The 19137-nt window shown below is 43.9% G+C and overlaps 1 protein-coding gene across 3 annotated transcripts; it reads left to right on the top strand.

Moving 5' to 3' along the window:
• The first annotated feature begins 172 nt into the window (after positions 1–172).
• Positions 173–11498, top strand: LOC140716518 (transmembrane protein 229B-like). Of its 3 annotated transcripts, XM_073029321.1 has the most exons (3): positions 173–395; positions 6635–6943; positions 10348–11498. In XM_073029321.1, the coding sequence occupies exon 3, from the start codon at positions 10354–10356 to the stop codon at positions 10891–10893; it is 540 nt and encodes a 179-aa protein (XP_072885422.1). In that variant the 5' UTR covers positions 173–395; positions 6635–6943; positions 10348–10353; the 3' UTR covers positions 10894–11498. The 3 variants fall into 3 exon arrangements, with proteins under 3 accessions (XP_072885422.1, XP_072885423.1, XP_072885421.1); XM_073029322.1 differs by lacking the exon at positions 6635–6943 and having other exon boundaries at positions 173–418; XM_073029320.1 differs by lacking the exon at positions 6635–6943 and having other exon boundaries at positions 174–395.
• Positions 11499–19137: the final 7639 nt, after the last annotated feature.

Below are 19137 nucleotides of genomic sequence, written 5' to 3'. Positions count from 1 at the left end.
GAGCCCCTCATCCCCAGTGTTAACCCGTCCACCCGGTGTCCTGAACGCAACTTTGCAGCAAACTTGCGACGAATCACAAACTCTCCGGGGCTCAGATCACCGTCAATCACGCTTCAGCCCCGCCCCTCCCCGTACACTGCGCCTGCGCAATCCTATCCTCAGCGGCGGGCGGGAGACGTCATCGCGCAATGTTTACGTTTCTCTAGCCGGGGAGAGCGGAGCCGGGGGGAGGAGGAGGAGAAGGAGAATCGGGAAGGAGTGGCGTCAGGGCTGAGCTCGGTCGGCCAGCCGTGCTCGCCGCTCACACCGAGTAAAGTGGCGAGCGTCCGCTCCCGAACGGGTGCCGAGCCGACCCGTCGATGTCCCGATCGGGTACGGGCTGAAAGTCGCTGCAGGTACAAGTTGATTGACGTCGAAGGTAACCAATGGGAGGGGGACGTGCCAGCGGGGTAGGTTGAGGTTCAGGCTTGACACCAGCAAGTTAGGTTGAAGGGCGCCTACCCCACCACCATCAACAGGTTAGGTTGAGCCACTAGCAGGGTGGGTTGAGGTGAAGCCCCTCTGGCCAGCAGGGTAGGGAGGAGAAACGGGTGGGGATGGCTGAAAGAGACTGGTGGCACTGAAAGCTGGCATGAAATCGATGGGCCAAACGGCCTCCTTTCTGTCTTAACAAAGAATAGGATGGGCAGCCCCACAGCAGGTTAGTGGAGATGTTGGCTCACTGCTTCAGTGAACCTGGGTTCAGTCCAAACATCTGGTGCTGCCTGCGTGCAGTTTGACTGCTCACAGTTATCCTGTGGGTTTCCTCCAGCTGCTGTGGTTTCCACCTGCAACCCAAATGTGGACAGACATTTTAGGCTTATTGGCCACTGTCAAAAAAAAACAGGAAGAAATAACAGAGAAGCAACACACAGAAAGTGCTGGAGGAAAAAAAAACTCAGCAGGCCAGGCAGCATCTACGGTGAAGGGTAAAGAGTTCACGTTTCGGGCCGACACCCCTCTTCAGGACTGCCTTGGATTTCCAGAATCTGCAGATTTTCTCATGTTAGAAACACGGAGAAAGTGCGAAGGAATTGATAAAGACCAGAGAGGGAGAGACCCCAGAACAGGACGGGGTGGCAGATGTAGAAAAGAGAGAGGGAAGGATAAATATACTCACAAGCACTGTAGGGTAGTGGTTAGCACAGCGCTTTACAGTACCAGCGACCCTGGTTCAAATCCGGCCGCTGCCTGTAAGGAGTTTGTACGTTCTCCCCGTGACCTCCCACAGTCCAAAGATTTACCGTTAGTAGATTAATTGGCCATTGTAAATTGTCCTGTGATTAGGCTCCGATTAAATCAGGGGACTGTATCTCAGTGAGTAACATTGTGAAAGCAAATCACATACAGGAGAGAAAAGTAAAGTAATTGTAATGAGTGAGATAGTGGTTATAATGAGTGAGATGAGTGATGATAATGAGCTAGACATGGAGGGAGAGAATTGGAGGGACAGATAGAAGGTGACTCTGGAGCAGAGAACAGACAATGAAAAAGAAGGAAAGATATGAGATAAAAATCCAGCAAAGAGGGTGATACAGAAAGAGGGAATGACGCTGGGAATGGGGTGATGGCTGTGGGAGCAGATGAGAGAGTCGGTGCAAAAGCATGAAGACCTAATCAGCCAATCATGTGGCAGCAACTCAATGCAGAAAAGCATGCAGGCATGGTCAAGAGGTTCAGATGTTGTTCTGACCAAATATCAGAATAAGGAAGAAATGTGATCTAAGTGACATTGGCCAGGGAATGATTCTTGGTATCAGATGGTGCGCCTTGAGTATCTCAGAAACTACTCCTGGGTTTTTCATACACAACAGTCTCCAGAGGGAGAGAGAGAGAGAGAGAAGAGCAGGGACAGAAATAAAGAGAGGCAGAAATGCAAAGGTTTACCTGAGGGAGAGACAGTATTGGGAGGTAAAGCTGTTATGGCCAGCATGATACCAGAGAGGAGTGGGTGAGAAGGAAAACAGGGAAAGCGAGGGGACACAAATAGAAAGAGGGGGAACACAAAATAAGGAAATAAATATGAGAAGTTGGAGGCACAGATATGTTTATTTATTGAGATGCAGTGTGGAACAGGGCCTCCAGCCCTCTGAGCCTTGCTGCCCAGCAATCCCCGGATTTAATCTTAGCCTAATGACGGCACAATTTACAACGCGCAATTAACCTACCAGCCGGTACGTCTTTGGAAGCTGGAGCACACGTCTAAAGATCAGAATCAGGTTTTAATATCACAGGCATATGTCGTAAAATTTGTTGTCTTTGCTGGAGCAGTACAGTGCAATACATAAAATAGAAGTATGATTTTCAGTAAATATATATATGTAATAGTTAAATAAGCAGTGCAAAAATAGAAATAATAAAATAGTGAGGTAGTGTTCATGGGTTCAATGTGTATTCAGAAATCTGAAGGCAGAGAGGTAGAAGCTGTTCCTGAATCGCTGAGTGTGTGTGCCTTCAGGCTTCTGTACCTCCTCCCTGATGGTAGCAATGAGAAGATGGCATGTCCTGGGTGATGTTGGGGGGGGGGCACGGTCCTTAATGATGTGTGCCACCTTTTTGAAAATATCTTGGATGCTGGGAAGGCTAGAGCTCATGATGGAGCTGACTGAGTTCATAACTTTTTGCAATTTACTCCGTTCCTGTGCAGAGCCCCCCCCCCCCCCCCCCGCGAGAGAACAAGGCACAGATTCAGGAAAGTCAAGACAATTAGATAAAAATGCGTGAATGAATGAAATAGAGACAAGAAATTAGGGTGTAGTACTGTATACAAGAGAGATGGAGAGGAGAGCAGCAACCATGTCTTGACTTGGAACTGCCAGAGCGTAAACTGCTTTCTGGAAGAGATAAGCCCAAGAGAGTAGTCAGGAAAACTGAGGGGAAGGAAGTTAATGCAGACATGTGAAAACACCAAACGTCAACGATACAAGGAGCAAATAAGGAAATGCAAGCTGCAAGTGTGGCAGAAAAAAAATTAACATTAACCATAAAAGTTGCAGGAGGTCGCAGAGAAAGAACAATTCCAAAACACAGTCCGTACTTTCAACAGGTGGCAGCTTGAAGATTTGGGTTAAAGATAAAGCCAAGTCAAGTTTATCGTCATTTAACTAGATACATCTTCTAGGAGCGGTGCCTCAGAAAGGCGGCATTCATCATTAAGGACCCCCACCATCCAGGGCATCAGGAAGCAGATACAGAAGCCTGAAAGCACACACTCAGCGATTCAGGAACAGCTTCTTCCCTCTGCCATCCAATTTCTGAATGGATGTTGAACACGAGAACACTTCTTCACCACAGTTTTTTATTTCTGTTTTTGCACTACTTATCTTAATTTAACTATTTAATTTACACACACACACACACACACACACACACACACACACACACACACACACACACACACACACACACACACACACACACACACACACACACACACACACACACACACACACACACACACACGTTCATTTCTGCTTTATATTTATTTCATTGTACTGCTGCTGCAAAGTTAACAAATTTCACAACATGTGCCAGTGACTTTAAACCTGATTCAGATTCTGACATGTATACCATCAGGAGAGACAATGTTTCTCCGGACCAGGGTATAAAGCACAGTAATACACAGAACACACATATAAGGGTGACTAAGGCATTCTTAAAAGAGGGAGGGTGAAGTATGAGAGGTTAAGGATTTGAAAAAAGGGTTAAGGGTTCATGCAGGAGTCAAGCTGTGTAACTACATGATCTTATAGTGGTTGCTTATGGAGCAAATTTTCTGAGATAGAGGAGGTTTTCTGGGGATTGGAATCTCTCAGGCTTTCTTCAAGATTCCCCAGCCTTGAACATTTCCACAGCAACCATAAATTGCATTTCTCCCGAGGTGCAGAAATTGCACGAGTATTTTGGCACGTTGTGAGGAGCTCCTGGAAGTTTAGGGGCTTCTTAGGGAGAAGCAACATCAGCACCATTGTAGGAAGTAGCTATGCTAGAGAGAAGTCTAGCTAAAAATTAGATTGTGGTGTGGTTAAAGCCACACATGCTCCATAACAACACTGTTTATCAAAAGGAAGTGAGTCAAAGAGAAATTGTTGAAGCCAAAAACACTGAGCAGTGTGCTGGAGATATCAGAATCAGATGTAATATCCTCACTATGTCATGAATTGTGTTAACTTTGCAGCAGTAGTACAATACAATACATAATACCAGAGAGAAAAAAAACTGTAAATTACAGTAAGCAAACAACTATGGAAATTGATGAACAGTTGATGTTTCAGACCAAGATCCTTCTTCAGGACTGAGACGGAAGGGGAAGACGCCAAAGTAAAAGGGTATGTGGGAAGGAAAGGAGGCTAGTTGGAAGGTGAAGCCAGGTGGGTGGAAAAGGTCAAGGGCTGGAGAAGAAGGAATCTGATAAGAGAGGAGAGTGCACCATAGGAGAAAGGAAAGGAGGAGGGGGCCCAGGTAAAAGGGATAGGCAGGTGAGAAGATGTAAATAAGAAGAGTCTGCAATTCTGCCCACTGTGCCACACCTTTATAAAAGACAAAGATTGTCACATGCACAGCGAAACATCAAAACTTAGAGAAACGCAACGTTTGTATCAGCAACCAACACAGTCCGAATAGGCATCGGAGGCAACCTAAGACCTGCTTCTGGTGCCCACATCCCACTGACCCTTACTAATATGTTTGTCCTTGCAATGTGAGAGGAAACCAGAGCACCTGGAGGAAACCCAAGCGTTCAACGGGAGAACATGGAAAAACTCTCCTACAGAGGCAGAACTGGAACCCTGACTATTGTCAGTGTAAACTGTTATGCTAATGGCAATGCTGCCTGGCTGCCCCTATCTTTATCTCACTGATGGATCTTTATCTTACTGACGAATCTCCATTATCCTTGGATCTGCCTCATTTAAAGATATTTCAAATATTTTCAATGACTCTCTGTCCCTACAGCCCTGTGGGGTAGAGAGTTCCATAGATTCACGGCCCTCTGATGGAAGCAAATTGCTCCTCAAATCCACCTCATTCTGAAACTAGTTCCCTACTTCCATATTCCCTCATGAGGGTCACTCTCCATCCAGGCATGAAGGCCACGCACCATCCAATTCTCACTGCTGCCATTGGGAAAGAGGTACATGAGCTTAAGATCGAACACCACCAGGTTCAGGAACAGTTATTACCCCTCAACCATCAGGCTCCTGAACCAGAGGGGCTAAATTCACATCTCAGCACCGAGCTGACTCCACAGCCGATGGATTCACTTCCAACAGCCTTAAAAACCATGTTCTCAGTATTATTTATTTACTTATTTATTATTATTATTGTTATTTTGTAGTTGCACAATTTTGAACTCCTTGTTCAAAACTGACATTGTTCTTTGTCAGTCGTTGTTAGTGTGTAGTTTTTCATCAATCCTATTGTATTTCTTTGTTCTACTGTGAATGCCTGCAAGAAAATGAATCTCAGTATATGGTGACATGTACTACATTGATAATAAATTTACTTTTAATTATAAATATTCCCCGTAAATGTACATGTTTAAATGAGATTACCTATCATTCTTCTAAGCTCTAGTGAATGCCCCATCTACTCTTGCTGAAAGTGCTGTCCAAAATTACCACCCTCTTGCCTACCTGTTTCCATCTGGTCAACATTTCTCCCCTACCTGGTTCCACCTCTCACCTACCTGCCTCTATTCCACTCCCTCCCCTCATGTACATCTACATACTGGTAATCTTTCCTGGTCTCAACAAATCCTTTAGCAGGGTCTCAACCCAAAACACTGATGTACCCATTTGCCTCCATAGCTGATGCTCGGCCTACTGATTTCTTCCAGCATTTGTTTTTTATTTTGGAAGGCAATGCTTGCATCTCAAGACCCAAACTTGCCTGCATTGCCAACGTGGCAAGAATATCCTTCATGAACCGTAGGGAAAATGACCGTATGGGAGTAGTGCCAGCAACACGCTGTGTGTTGAAGCAAGATTTCTCTTCTTTTGTACTCCTTCCCACGTGCAACAAAGCAAACATTCTTTCTGAATTCTTAATCACTAGCTGTACTTGTGTGCTGACATCTGAATTTGATGCAGGTGAATACAGAGTCCTCTGGACAGGTGCATTCTGGAGACTAGAAAATTTCCATTTAACCATTACACTGTTTTTCTGTTTTTCTAACCAAGGCGCACAGCCTTACTTTTACCTCCCCCCCCCCCCCCCATCCTCTCTATTTGCCAGTTTTATGCTTGTTTACCACACCTCTCTGTACTCTTTGCATGCTCTGTGTATTCTCCTTAGAACTTGTTTTTCCACTTATCTCTGCATCCACAGCAAATCTAGCTGTAACTTCATTCCGTTTATCTGGTATTAGTATAAAAATACTCCGAACCATCAAACCATCGTCGGCGTCCTCTGCCAGATCAATAGCCCCAGTGCGAGGCCTCGGATCCACTCAGTCAATTGCATTGAGCAGGTCACATTGTCTCCATGCCTGATACCAGGAGTGAGAACTAAATACCTTATTGACAGGAATAGATGGTCAGGTGGAGAAAGGGGAAGATTTAAGGATACTCCCCATATTGCACTCTCTCCAATCCAGGGAACCTCTGGTCTGTATGAACAAGAGAAGGAGCATTAGGAATGAAATTGAGATCCCTGATTCCACGTACTGGGAGCTCGTCAGACCCCCCATGTAAGGAAGGAGGGCACCAGCCCAGGTTCTCCACTGGACACTGGCCTCATCAGCCACCTCAGACCCTACAAAACCAATGTGGTAGTAAGTCATCCTCGCACTTGAGGATTCACCTATCAAGCTGAAGAGACAGTTGAGAACTTCCATGGATCTCCTTGGTTGCACCTTACCAGTCTGAAAACAGACCATTAATCCTGATGCTCTTGTTTCTGACAGGTAACCAGCTACCCCTCCGTGCTAAAGAAAACCTAACTGCATAAATGCTTGACTAAGACCCCTTTATTGCCATTTTGCCAAATGCCTTGGGGAGATCAGATATGTTTATAATTATCTACCCTGCTCTTTATATTCTCAATTAACTTCAAAAAGATTTGCTTGCTAGGTTGATTTGTGCACTGGAAGTATGACATGACATCGAAAAAAAGCAAAGTTGGTAGGATGGGCCTGTACATTGCAGTTCAGAAAATAGAGAGTTTATTATGTTTCACTGCACAAGATTCTGAGGAGCATTGATAAGGTGGATGCTAAGAATGGGGTGGAGTGGAATTTAAAGTGAGCTTGTTGGTGGAAGGGAGAGGTAGGTTTTTTTACACGGAATGAGACAAATGTATTAAGCACATCTAAGAGACTCTTAGATAAACATGGATGAAAAAAACAATGAGGGCTGTATAGGAGGGAAGGGTTAGATCGATCTTGGAATAGATTAAAAAGCTCATTTGCAAAGTAAATAAAAAAACAAGGAGATAAAACTTCAGAGTAAGAAGTCATTGATTTAAAATCAAAAGAGGAGGAACTTCTTCTCTTAGAAGATTTTGACTCTTTGAAGTTCTCTACCTGGACGGCTGTGGAAGCAGAGTCATTCAGCATGTCCCAGCAGACACTGATAGACAGTTGAATCACAGCAGAGTTGAGATGTAGGGAAAAGAGTGTGAAAGGTTGGACCAGTCATATTCTTATTGAATTGGAGAAATCTGGTTGGACCAGCTGACCTATTCCTGCTTTTTATTTTCCCAAACTAAAGTCATCATTAAGGACATCTCCAATGTTGAGTTTGCTGATAATTGTGCAAAAGCTCAGTCAGTGTAGGACCTGCCAGCAGTGTGTTATTTTTTAAATTTTTCAGATGAGAACATTCCTCCACTAATCTTTAGTGACTAGATAGAGGTGTACAGGTGATAAGAGGTAGAGATAGAACGGGCTGTCAGCAACCTTTTTTCCTCAGGGTAGAAATGGCTAATAGGGGAGGGAATAAGTTTAAGGTGATTTGAAGAAGCATGGAGGGATATGACAAAGGTAGCTTTATTGACACAGAAAACAATGGTGATGGAGCAGATACATTTGGAACATTTGAGAGACTCTTAGATAGGTATATGGATGAAAGAAAAATAGAGGGTTGTGGCTGGGTAGGAGAGAAGGGTTTGATCATGGTGTATGTTTATATGGGTCAGCCCAACATTGCCGGCCAAAGGACCTGTACTGTGCTGTTCTAATGCAAAATTAACAATCAATAATCAAATATTAGTCCCTGTCTTTGGAAGCAATGTCCACGGTTCTACCATCTTTTGCAAAATGCTTCCAGGGGTGGTGGTAGAGGCAGATACATTAAGGGGATTTAAAAAACTCGCAGGTAGGCACATGGATGATAGAAACATGGAGGGCTATGTGGTAGAGTAGGTTAAAAGGTCAGCACAACATTGTGGGCTGAAGGGCCTGTACTGTGTGAGACTGTTCTATGTTCTAACATGCCTTATGTCATCCATATTGGTGCGTGGCCAAGTGGTTAAGGTGTTCGTCTAGTTATCTGAAGGTCGCTAGTTCGAGCCTTGGCTGAGGCTGCGTGTGTGTCCTTGAGCAAGGCACTGAATCGCACATTGCTCTGCGACAACACCTAATGCCCTTCCCTTGGACAACATTCCAAGGGGCAAATCCATGGTCTATCAAGACTAACGGAGGCCTACTACATATCATCCACATGGTTCTGGTATCTGTGGCCACTAGCAATGAAGAAATCCAATATGGTACAATTGTGCCAATGCTTCAAGTGACCTGGTTTATAGTGTTATCACACTGTCTAGCATCCTCTCCTGCAGTGAAAGCTGGACCATTCACCTTTAAAACCATTCCACCAATAATCCACCGCTTATGATGAGGAATATCTGTGGAATCCTCTGCCCCATGAAGTTGTGGAGGCTACCTCAGTAAATATACTTAAGGCAAGAATGGATAGATTTTTGCAAAGTAGGGGGAGTTAAGGGTTGTGGGGGAAAGCCAGGTAAGTGGACAAGTCCTTTTAGCCATGACCTTAAAGAATAACGGAGCAGGCTTGATGGGTCAGATGGCCAACTCCTGCTCCTATTTCTTATGTTTAATAAACTCCAACGTATAGGCCAAATTGTCATCCTCACATAGTTCTCCCCCTTCAGATTCCCCCCCCCCCCCCATTTCCTGAAGCTCAAAAGGCATGCAAAAGAAATGGCACAAAGCGACACACAAGGTCACCCTCCACCATGGATGCATTGAAATCAAAGAGTGGAAGAGCAAGCTGCTAATTTTTTGTCATGGTGTCCTCTGGTCCCTCAAGGTGCATACCCTTTCACGGACCCAGCAGCCTGATGCTGTAGTGGAATAGGAGAGTGGAATTGACCTAGGACGAGAAATCCTATTTCTCCAAGCAGTCACTTCACCCCATTACCAAAGAATGCCAGCCTCCAGAATCAGGGTCCTCAGACATATGTAGATTTACCAATCATCTCCGATTCCTGAGTGACCATGACCATTTGCTGGCTCCCTGGAACAGGCCACAGATCCCGTAGCAAATATATTGGCGTTTGTCTACACTGTATTCACCTGGCTTTGTTATTGGCTCCTCCAATGTTGAATGATGGTACGTGGCTCAGTCTGGTGTTGAGCAATTTATGCTGGCATCTGGTTCAAGATTTGGGCATCTGATGTTGGATGATGGGGAAAGTGTCTATTCATTGTTGGATGTGGCCCTTTCTTGAGCTTGAGTGTTTGAAGGAGTGTGAGATCCTCTCTGGGTTTGGGGTCATATAGCACAGAAGCTGATCCTTTATCCCAACTTGCCCATCTCGACCAAGATGCTCATCTATGTGCCTGCATTTGGTCCATATTCCCCTAAACCTTTCCTATCCACGTATCTCTTCAAATGACTTTTAGCCACTATAGTTATACCACCTCCTCTGGCAGATCGTTCCAAATACCCACTACCCTCTAAGTGAAAAATATGTCTAGTTTTTGAGGTAGGGTCTGCAGAATTGGGGTTGAGGGTAGGTCTCTCTGTGTTTAGGGTGGGGCAGGGGTCCTTAAGGTTTTGAAAGGAAGGGTAGGGACTCCTTTTTGGTTTGGCTGGGTGGTAGGGGACCGTCTATGTTTGGGGGCATGCGTTCATCATTCTGGGTTTGGAAGATGACATGTGAGCACTATCCCTTAGTGGATTTTGGAGACTGGGGGCTTGGGTATGGGCTGAGGGCTGGTTGCGTAACTGGATTTTGGGGCATTGGGTGGGATCTGTCTGGGATTGGGTTGTTGGGGGAGAGACAATTTGTGTCTGAAACTTAAAATAACTCTTTCAGAAGTAGCTTTGATCTCTGTTTGTTCAGGTCCACATGCAACGTAAAGAAAGTAAAAGGATGGTGGGAGCGCTGGAACCCCTTGGTGCCCTGTCCCGCTGGTACCTGTATGCCATCCATGGGTACTTCTGTGAGGTAATGTTTACAGCTGCTTGGGAGTTTGTCATCAATTTTAACTGGAAGTTCCCAGGAGTTACCAGTGTGTGGGCTCTGTTCATCTACGGTACGTGCATCATGGTGGTGGAGCGAATGTACCTGTCTCTCAAAGACCGATGCCCCGGTTTGGTGAGATGCCTCATCTACACCCTCTGGACCTACATCTGGGAATTCTCAACAGGATACATCCTGCGCCAGTTCAATGCCTGCCCCTGGGATTACTCCCAGTTCGACTATGACTTCATGGGATTAGTTACACTGGAGTATGCGGTCCCTTGGTTCTGCGCTTCCTTCATTGTGGAAAAGCTGGTGATCAGGAACACCCTGCGGCTGAGGTTTGATGAAAATGGGGAGCCACGGTCTCCTGGCATTGCCCCGGCCACACTGTGGGACCACTTGAAGCTCGGGAAAGAAAAGTAGAGACCAATCTGTAATCCATTTGAAGCTTTCCAGAAATGGACGAAAGAAAACTGACATTTAACAAGAGCTGTGCTTTTTTTGTACTACTTCTTGTCAGAAATAGCTTTTACATTACATTGCTCCTCTGTATGAATGATTCTTTCTGTGTGGTGTCCACGCTTCCAGTGCATGCACTGATATTGACAGGTACTTAATCATCGCACACCGTGGATCAAGCCAGGAGAACAACAGAAAACCCATTATTTATGCTAACTCATTTCCTAAAATCTCCCATACCCCACTAACCAGTCTCTGCTCTGAAAATTCACTCTGCTTTTACCTGAACGGTTACACTTACAAGAGAGTTATGGACATGGCTGCAAACATGTGACTAGGTCACACATAATACCATTTTATTTCTTTACATAATGCACCCAGCTTGTTCCAGAGTAGAATTGAGGGTGCACATCATTTGATATTTGGGTTGGAGCTCCCTCTGCAGACAACATAATATATGATTAAAAATGGGATACTATGTATGTTTGGATCTTGGACTTGTGCCCAATTGTTGTCTAAGGTTTCAACATTTCTGCATGCTGCAATAAAACCCATCATGATTCTGCTGGCATGCTTTTTCTAGGATTTGCTCTTAGTCTCCTGAAAGCACTGGTCTGAATTGATAAATGGCCCACCAATGCTGATGTACTTGGGTTGGGTTTCATGCAGGTGCCATGGACAATTCTGTATTGTATCTCAAGGACATATATTGTAGTTGGGGTACAGGACCTATAAACCCTGGCTTGCACTGAGGTATGGGATCCAAAAGACAACACAAGTGTCCCCCACTTTTACAAAGGTAGAGCGTTCCTATGAAACTGTTCATAAGCTGAAATGGCGTAAAGCGAAGAACCATTAATTTATATGGGAAAATTTTTCTTAAAAGCGAAAATCCTCTTTGTAATGCGAAAATAGGTTATGAATGTATGTCTTTTGTAGAAGCGAAGTGGCGTAAAGCGAATATTCGCAAAGCGGGGGACATCTGTAGACCATATGATTTAGGAGCAGAATTAGACTATTTGGCCCATCGAGTCTGCTTCATCATTTCATCAGGGCCGATACAATTTTTGTCTCAGCCCCAATCTCCTGCCTTCTCCCGTATCCCTTCATGCCCTCACCAATCAAGATTCTATCAATCTCTGCCTTAAATACACCCAGTGAGTTGGACTCTACAGCTGCCTGTGGCAACAAATTCCACAGATTTACCACTCTCTGGCTAATAAATTCCTTCTCATCTCCATTCTAAAAGGACGCCCCTCTATCCTGAAGCTGTGGCCTCTAGTTCTTGACTCTTCCATCATAGGAAATATCCTCTCCACATCCACTCTACAGACCTTTCAATATTTGATAGGATTCAATCTGGTCACCCTTCATTTTGTTCAATCCTGGAATCATTTTCGTAACCTTCCTGGTTGTTGCTCGGGTAGTGCATGAACTGGTAAAGATATGAACTGTCACTGTGATATAGGTCCCAGAGACCCTGGTTCACACTGAGCCATGAGTTCCACAGATTCTGACTTGTCACCAGGGGTAAGGAATCCTGTAGGCATTTATTCTTTCTGGGATGCGGGTTTCACAGGCACTAACTCTCACTGGAATACAGATTCCTCTGATACTGACTGAGAAGACGAAGCCTGGGCCAGAACATATTTAATGGTTGGGCATGCTCGAGTAGTCAAGTGGAGTACTCTAATACCAGCTCCAACGGGAACTCACCACCAAGCACATCTTTCCCTCTCCCCTCCTCCACTTTTTGCAGGGATCGCTGCCTACGCGACTTCGCTACCCATTCGTCCCTTCCCACTAATCTCCGTCCTGGCAAGCGAAACAAGTGCTACACCTGCCCCTACACCTCCTCCCTCACGACCATTCAGGGCTCTAAACAATCCTTCCAAGAGAGGTGACACTTCACCTGTGAGTCTGTGGAGTCATTTTTACTGTGTTTGGTGCTCCCGGAGTGGCATCCAGTATATTGGTGAAACTCGACGTAGATTGGGAGACTGCATCGCCAAGCACCTACTCTCCGTCTGCCAGAAAAAGTGGGATCTCCCAGTGGCAACCCATTTTAATTCCACTTCTCATTCCCATTCCAATATGTCTATCTATAGCCTCCTCCACTGTCGTGATGAGACCACACTTAGGTCGGAGGAACAACACTTTATATTCCATTTGGGTAGCCTCCAACCTGATGGCATGAGCATTAATTTCTCGAATTTCTGGTAATGTCCTCCAGCCAACCCCCTCTCCTTCACCATTTCTGATCTCCTTTTCTCTCTCTCACCTTATTTCCTTCCCATCCATCGCCTCCCTGTGGTGCTCCTTTCTTTGATGGCCTTCTGTCTTGTTCACCAATCAACTTCCCAGTTCTTTACTTCATCCCTCCACCTTCAGGTTCACCTTTCACCTTGTGTTTCTTTCTCCCCTCCCCCCACCTTTTAAATCTACTCAGCCTTTTTTCTCCAGTCCTGATGAGCTCGGCCCAAAATGTCAACTGTACTCTTTTCCATAGCTGCTGCCTGGCCCGCCGAGTTCTTCCAGCATTTTGTGTGTAATGCTCCTAGTATAGTTTTAATTGGAGTAGAAGGTTCTACCATCAAATGCAAATGCTGAGGCATGTGTGTAAGGATGTAAAGGTTAGCTTTATTTGTCATATGTACATCATGTGGGAGGAAACCAGAGCACCTGGAGGAAACCCACGCAGTCAGGGAGAATGTACAAAAAACTCCTGACAAAGAGTGGTGGGAATTGAACCCCAATCTTACAGCTTGTTGTAGTGTGAACAAAGTAACCGGAGAGAGTCTGAAGCTAGTAAAACAGAAGAGGTTTATTTAACAAAAACAAGCAGCAGGTATCATATTGAGACCCTTTCTGAGGAAGAGGCCACATTACCTGATATTTTGTATGCTAAAAGTCAAAGGACAGTTCTATATTTACAATGATTTACAATGCTTCCTTTGAATTACACGCAACTTTCACACCCTTGTTTGCACCCACACTATAGACAATGTTAATCAACATTGTCTGGTTTTTTCCCCCCAATTAACTGCTGTTCACAGCTCTAGGAACCTATTGTCCACAGCTGCATTTTAAATTTAATTTACAGTCCACGTTCGGGTCTGAAAATTGGTGGCTGAAGATAGCTGCTGAAGTTAATATTTTGCTATACACCCTAAGTCCAGAATATGCCCAAACACAAACACTGTAAAGTATACTCTACAAATTTTGAGTCACAGCTTAGGCAGTGGCCCCGGCTGGGGTATGGGTTCCAGAGATACCAGTGTTGTTGAGATTTACCAGGGTTTCACATGCCAGTGAACCTTGGACCAAAAGAAGTAAATTACTATATTTGGACAGGAAGAGTCATTGCAAAGAGCCTCGACAAAACTTTCCAACTATCTGAAGAGAATATTGAGGACTGGAAAACTGATGTTACATTCTTGTTTTTTAAAAAAGGCATAGCAATATGACAACAAGACATAGGAGCAGAGTTATGCCAATCAGCCCATCGAGTGTGCACTGCTATTTCACCATGGCTGATTTATAATCTCCCTTTCTCCATGTAACCTTTGACGACCTTACTAATCAAGAACCTCTGCTTTAAGTATTCCCAATGACCGGGCCTCCACAGCTCTCTGTGGCAAGGAATTCTAGATTCACCACCCTCTGGCTAAAGAAATATCTCGTCATCTCTGTTCTAAAGGGACATCCTTGTATTCTGACCCTGTGCCCAGAGCCATCAAGCGCCCCTCAAATGTTAACCCTTTCATTCCTGTTATCACTCTCATGCACTCTCCAACGTCAGCACATCCAACCTAATAATTACAGAGCAGTTGTGCAGGAAGGAATATAAAGCAGAACTATTCTAGAATTTGCCTAAGAATGGACTGAATGGGGAAAATCTATTTGATGAGAGTCAATGAGGTAAGTGTAATGCGCATGAGTGAATTTCCTAAAGCAAGTTAATAACAAAATCTTCATATCACTTTTGCTTTTTATACTCTTTACCTTTCTTCTGTGTCCCCGGTTCCTCAGTTCACCAAAAGGAGTAGTTTCTTTCTATATATGTTCAGTGGTCACTTTATTAGGTACAGTACTGTGCAAAAGTTGTAAGCATATGTAAAACAGTACTGTAAAGTGGATGTGCTTTCAAAAACAATGAAATGACAAGTTTCTAAGTAGCAAAACATCTACTATTAAGAGCAGTAAACAGTAAAAGGCACCAAATCAAATCGATATTTGGTGTGACAACCCTTTGCCTTTAAAACTGCATAAATTCACTTTGGTACACTGTCGTGCAGTTTTATAAGAAAATCAGCTGGTAAGTTGCTCCAAGCATCTTGGAGACCTTGCCACAGTTCTTCTGCAGACTTTGGCTGTCTCGCTTGCACCTGTCTCTCCAGGTAATCCCAGCTTCAATGATGTTGAGATCAGAGTTTTGTGAAGGCCATACCATCTGAAACCACATAAAAAATCTAGGGTGCTTATGACTTTTGCACAGTAATGTACACCTGCATTAATGCAAATATCTAATCAACCAATCATGTAGCTGTAATTTAATGCATAAAAACTTGGCAGACGTGGTCAAGGGGTTCAGTGTCATTTGGACCAAATACCAAAATGGAAAAGGAATGTGATCTAAGTGACTTTTCCCATGGAATGATTGTTGGTGCCAGAAGCGGTGGGTTGTGCACCTCAAAAGCTGCTGATTTCCTGGGATTTTCACGCACAACAGTCTCTGGAGTTTGCAGAGAAACTGGAGTGTGTGAAAAACAAGAAAACATCCAGTGAGTGGTAGTTGTGCTGACAAAAATAGCTTGTTAATCAGAGAGATCAGAAGAGAATGGCCAGACTGGTTCAAGCTGAGAAGGAAGGTGACCCTCACTGGAATATCCACACATTACAACATTGGTGTGCAGAAAAGCGTCTCTGAATGCACAACACATTGAACCTTGAAGTGGTTGGGTAAAAGACCACACTGGGTTCTAATCCTATACCTACTAAAGTGACCATATATAACCCATGATATAGCTTTAACATCAAGATGTATGACCAAGGAATAACAGAGACTGTAGCTGAATAGATAGAAAATTAGTGAAAAGTTGTTTTTCAAACTAGAGAGGTGTCCCCAGGGTTTGATACAATGCCATAAGCAAAAGGTTTCAATTTCTAAACATACACAAGATGCAAAGTTGTGATGTGTTGCAAACTGTGGGGAAAGCAAGAAGATTAAGGCAAGCTGGTACAAGTATCAAATCTTGTTAAGAATGGATAGAGGGAACACTTCTAAGAGAGATCAAGACCAAATAATTTATCCAACTGTAATGCATCCAGCCTTTCTCAAAACTCTTTCAAATTTTAGCCAATTTATCTGCTCCTTCCTTTGCTGAGACTCCAAATTTCAAAGTAAACTTATTAACAAAGTACATACATGTCACTATATACAACCCCAAGATTTCCTTCAGGTAATTACAGTAAATACAAAAAACAAAATGGAACCAATGAAAAACTGCTCCCAACATGATGGATAACAACCAACGAGCAAAAAAAAAATCAATCCTATCAAACTGTGCAAATACAAAAGGAAGGAAAAAAATTAACAATAAATTAATAATAAGTAATATCAAGAACATGAGATGAAGAGTTAAAAAAACAGTGTGTCCAAAGATTGGGGAACAGTCTGTGCAAAGAGGAGTGCAGTTAAGTGAAGTATCTCCTCTTGTTCAAGAGCCTGATGGTTGAGGGTTAATAACTGTTCCTTAAAATGGTGGTATGGGTCCTGAGGCTCCTGTACCTTCTTGGCAGCAGTGAGAATAAAGCATATCCTTGAATGTGGGGTTCCTGATGATGGATGTTGTTTTCTGTGACAGCACTGCATATAGGTGTTACCCGTGATAGACTAGGCCTTATACACTACTTCTTGTAGGCTTTTCAGTACAACGGCATTGGCGTTTCCATACCAGGCAACAAGCAACCAGTTAATATACTCTCTGCCATACATCTATAGAAGTTTTAGATGACATGCTGAATCTTTGCAAACTTCTAAGAAAGTAAAGGTGTTGCCATACTTTCTTTGTAATATGTAGTACTATACTTACTAATGACAGATCCTCTGAAGTGATAATACCAAACAATTTAAAATTGCGGAACCCCCCCCCCCCCCCATGAGGATTGGCTCATGGACCTCCAATTTTCCTCCTCCTGACATCAATAATCATCTCCTCGGTCTTGCTGACTTTGAGTGAGAGTTTGTTGTTGGAGCACCACTCAGCCATATTTTCAATCTCCCTTCTATATGCTGATTCATCGCCGTCTTTGATTTGGACAATAGTGGTATTGTGGCAAACTTAAATATGGCATTGGAGCTGTGCTTAGCCTCACAGTCGTAAGTATAAAGCGAGTAGAGTAGGGGGCTAAACACACATACTTGTAGTGTATCTGTGCTGAGTGAGATTGTGAAGGAGATGCTGTGACCAATCCAAACAGATTGGGATCTGCAAGAGAGGAAATGGAGGATCTAGTTGCAAGAAGAGGTATTTGGAACAAGGCTTTGAAGCTCATTGATATGTTTTGAGGGGATGATTGTATTGGATGATCATATTGAATGTCAAGTTGTAATCAGTGAAGAGTATCCAGAAGTTTCATGATTGAGTGAAGTGCCAATGAGATGGCATCTACTGTTGAGTTGTTGTGACTGTAGCCAAATTGGAATGGATCCAAATCACTTGCCAGACAGAAGTTGATGATATGTTTCATCACCAACCTCTCAAAGCATTACATCACTATGGATGGAAGTGCTACTGGATAATTGTCATTGAGGCAAGTTGCAATGTTCTTCCTAGGCTCTGGTATAATTGAAGCCTGGTCATGCACTTTGGTAGTAGAAATAAATGTGTGGACTATGTTCTAAATGGGGAGAAAATCCAGGAATCTGAGATGCAGAGGGACTTGGGACTCCTTGTGCAGAACACCCTGCAGGTTAACTTGCAGGTTGAGTCTGTGGTGAGGAAGGCAAATGCCATGCTAGCATTCATTTCAAGAGATCTAGAATACAACAGGAGAGATGTGATGCTGAGGCTTATAAGGCACTGATGAGGCCTCACCTTGAGTATTGTGAACAGTTTTGGATCAATCATCTTAGAAAAGGTGTGCTGACATTGGAGAGGGTCCAGAGGAGGTTCACAAGGATTATTCCAGGAATGAAAGGGTTAACATATGAGGAACTTTTGATGGCTCTGGGTCTGTACTCGCTGGAATTCAGAAGGATGAGAGGGAATCTCATTGAAACCTTTTGAATGTTGAAAGGCCTGGACAGAGTAGATGTGGAAAGGATGTTTCTCATGGTGGGAGAGTCTAGGACAAAAGGGGACAGCCTCAGGATAGAAGGGTGCCCTTTCAAAACAGAGATGCGGAGAAATTTCTTTAGCCAAAGGGTGGTGAATTTGTGGGAATTGTTGCCACATGTAGCTGTGGAGGCCAGGTTTTTGGGTGTAGTTAAGGCAGAGATTAATAGGTTCTTGATTGGACATGGCATCAAAGGTTATGGGGAGAAGACCAGGAACTGGGGTTGAGGAGGAGACAGAAATAAAGGATCAGCCATTATTGAATGGCAGAGGAGACTTGATGGGCCAGATGGCTTAATTTTGCTCCTATGTCATGGTCTTACGGTGATATGTTGATGATAAATGGGCAGAGATTTCTTCAAACAAGCCTGATTGAAATCCACAACTAGGATCTGAAAGGCACTGGGGGAGATTGACTCCTCTTTGCTAATCATGGCATTCATTACATAGAATATTTGTTTATCATCTGCTTTTGGCAGTATGTAAACTGTAGTCAGGGTCACAGAGGAGAGCTCTCATGTTAATCATCAGATGTTGCAGGTCAGGGGAAGAAAAGCGTGACAAAACTATTGGGTCCAAGCACCAGAATGTATTTATTATGAAGCACAAACCCCCCCCCCCCCAAATTTATGTCTTCTCCTAATTAGCAGTCCAGTCTATCTGGTGTGTTGAGAAGCTCTCAGATCAGTATCCAGCATGTCTGAAGTGAGCCATGTCTCTATGAAACACAGAACACAGCAATTCCTCATTTCATGCCAAAACACCAATTTTGCTCTTAGATCGTCAATCTTGTTCTCCCAACAAAAGGCTGGGTAGAGGGAGTTTCATTCCTCAGCATTTCAGTATAGCTTGAAGTTCTTCCTCCCTC

Source organism: Hemitrygon akajei, chromosome 25 (assembly GCF_048418815.1).
Source record: "Hemitrygon akajei chromosome 25, sHemAka1.3, whole genome shotgun sequence".
NCBI lineage: Eukaryota > Metazoa > Chordata > Chondrichthyes > Myliobatiformes > Dasyatidae > Hemitrygon > Hemitrygon akajei.
Note: the sequence above shows the minus strand (reverse complement) of the source record. Positions and strands in the feature narration are given on the sequence as shown.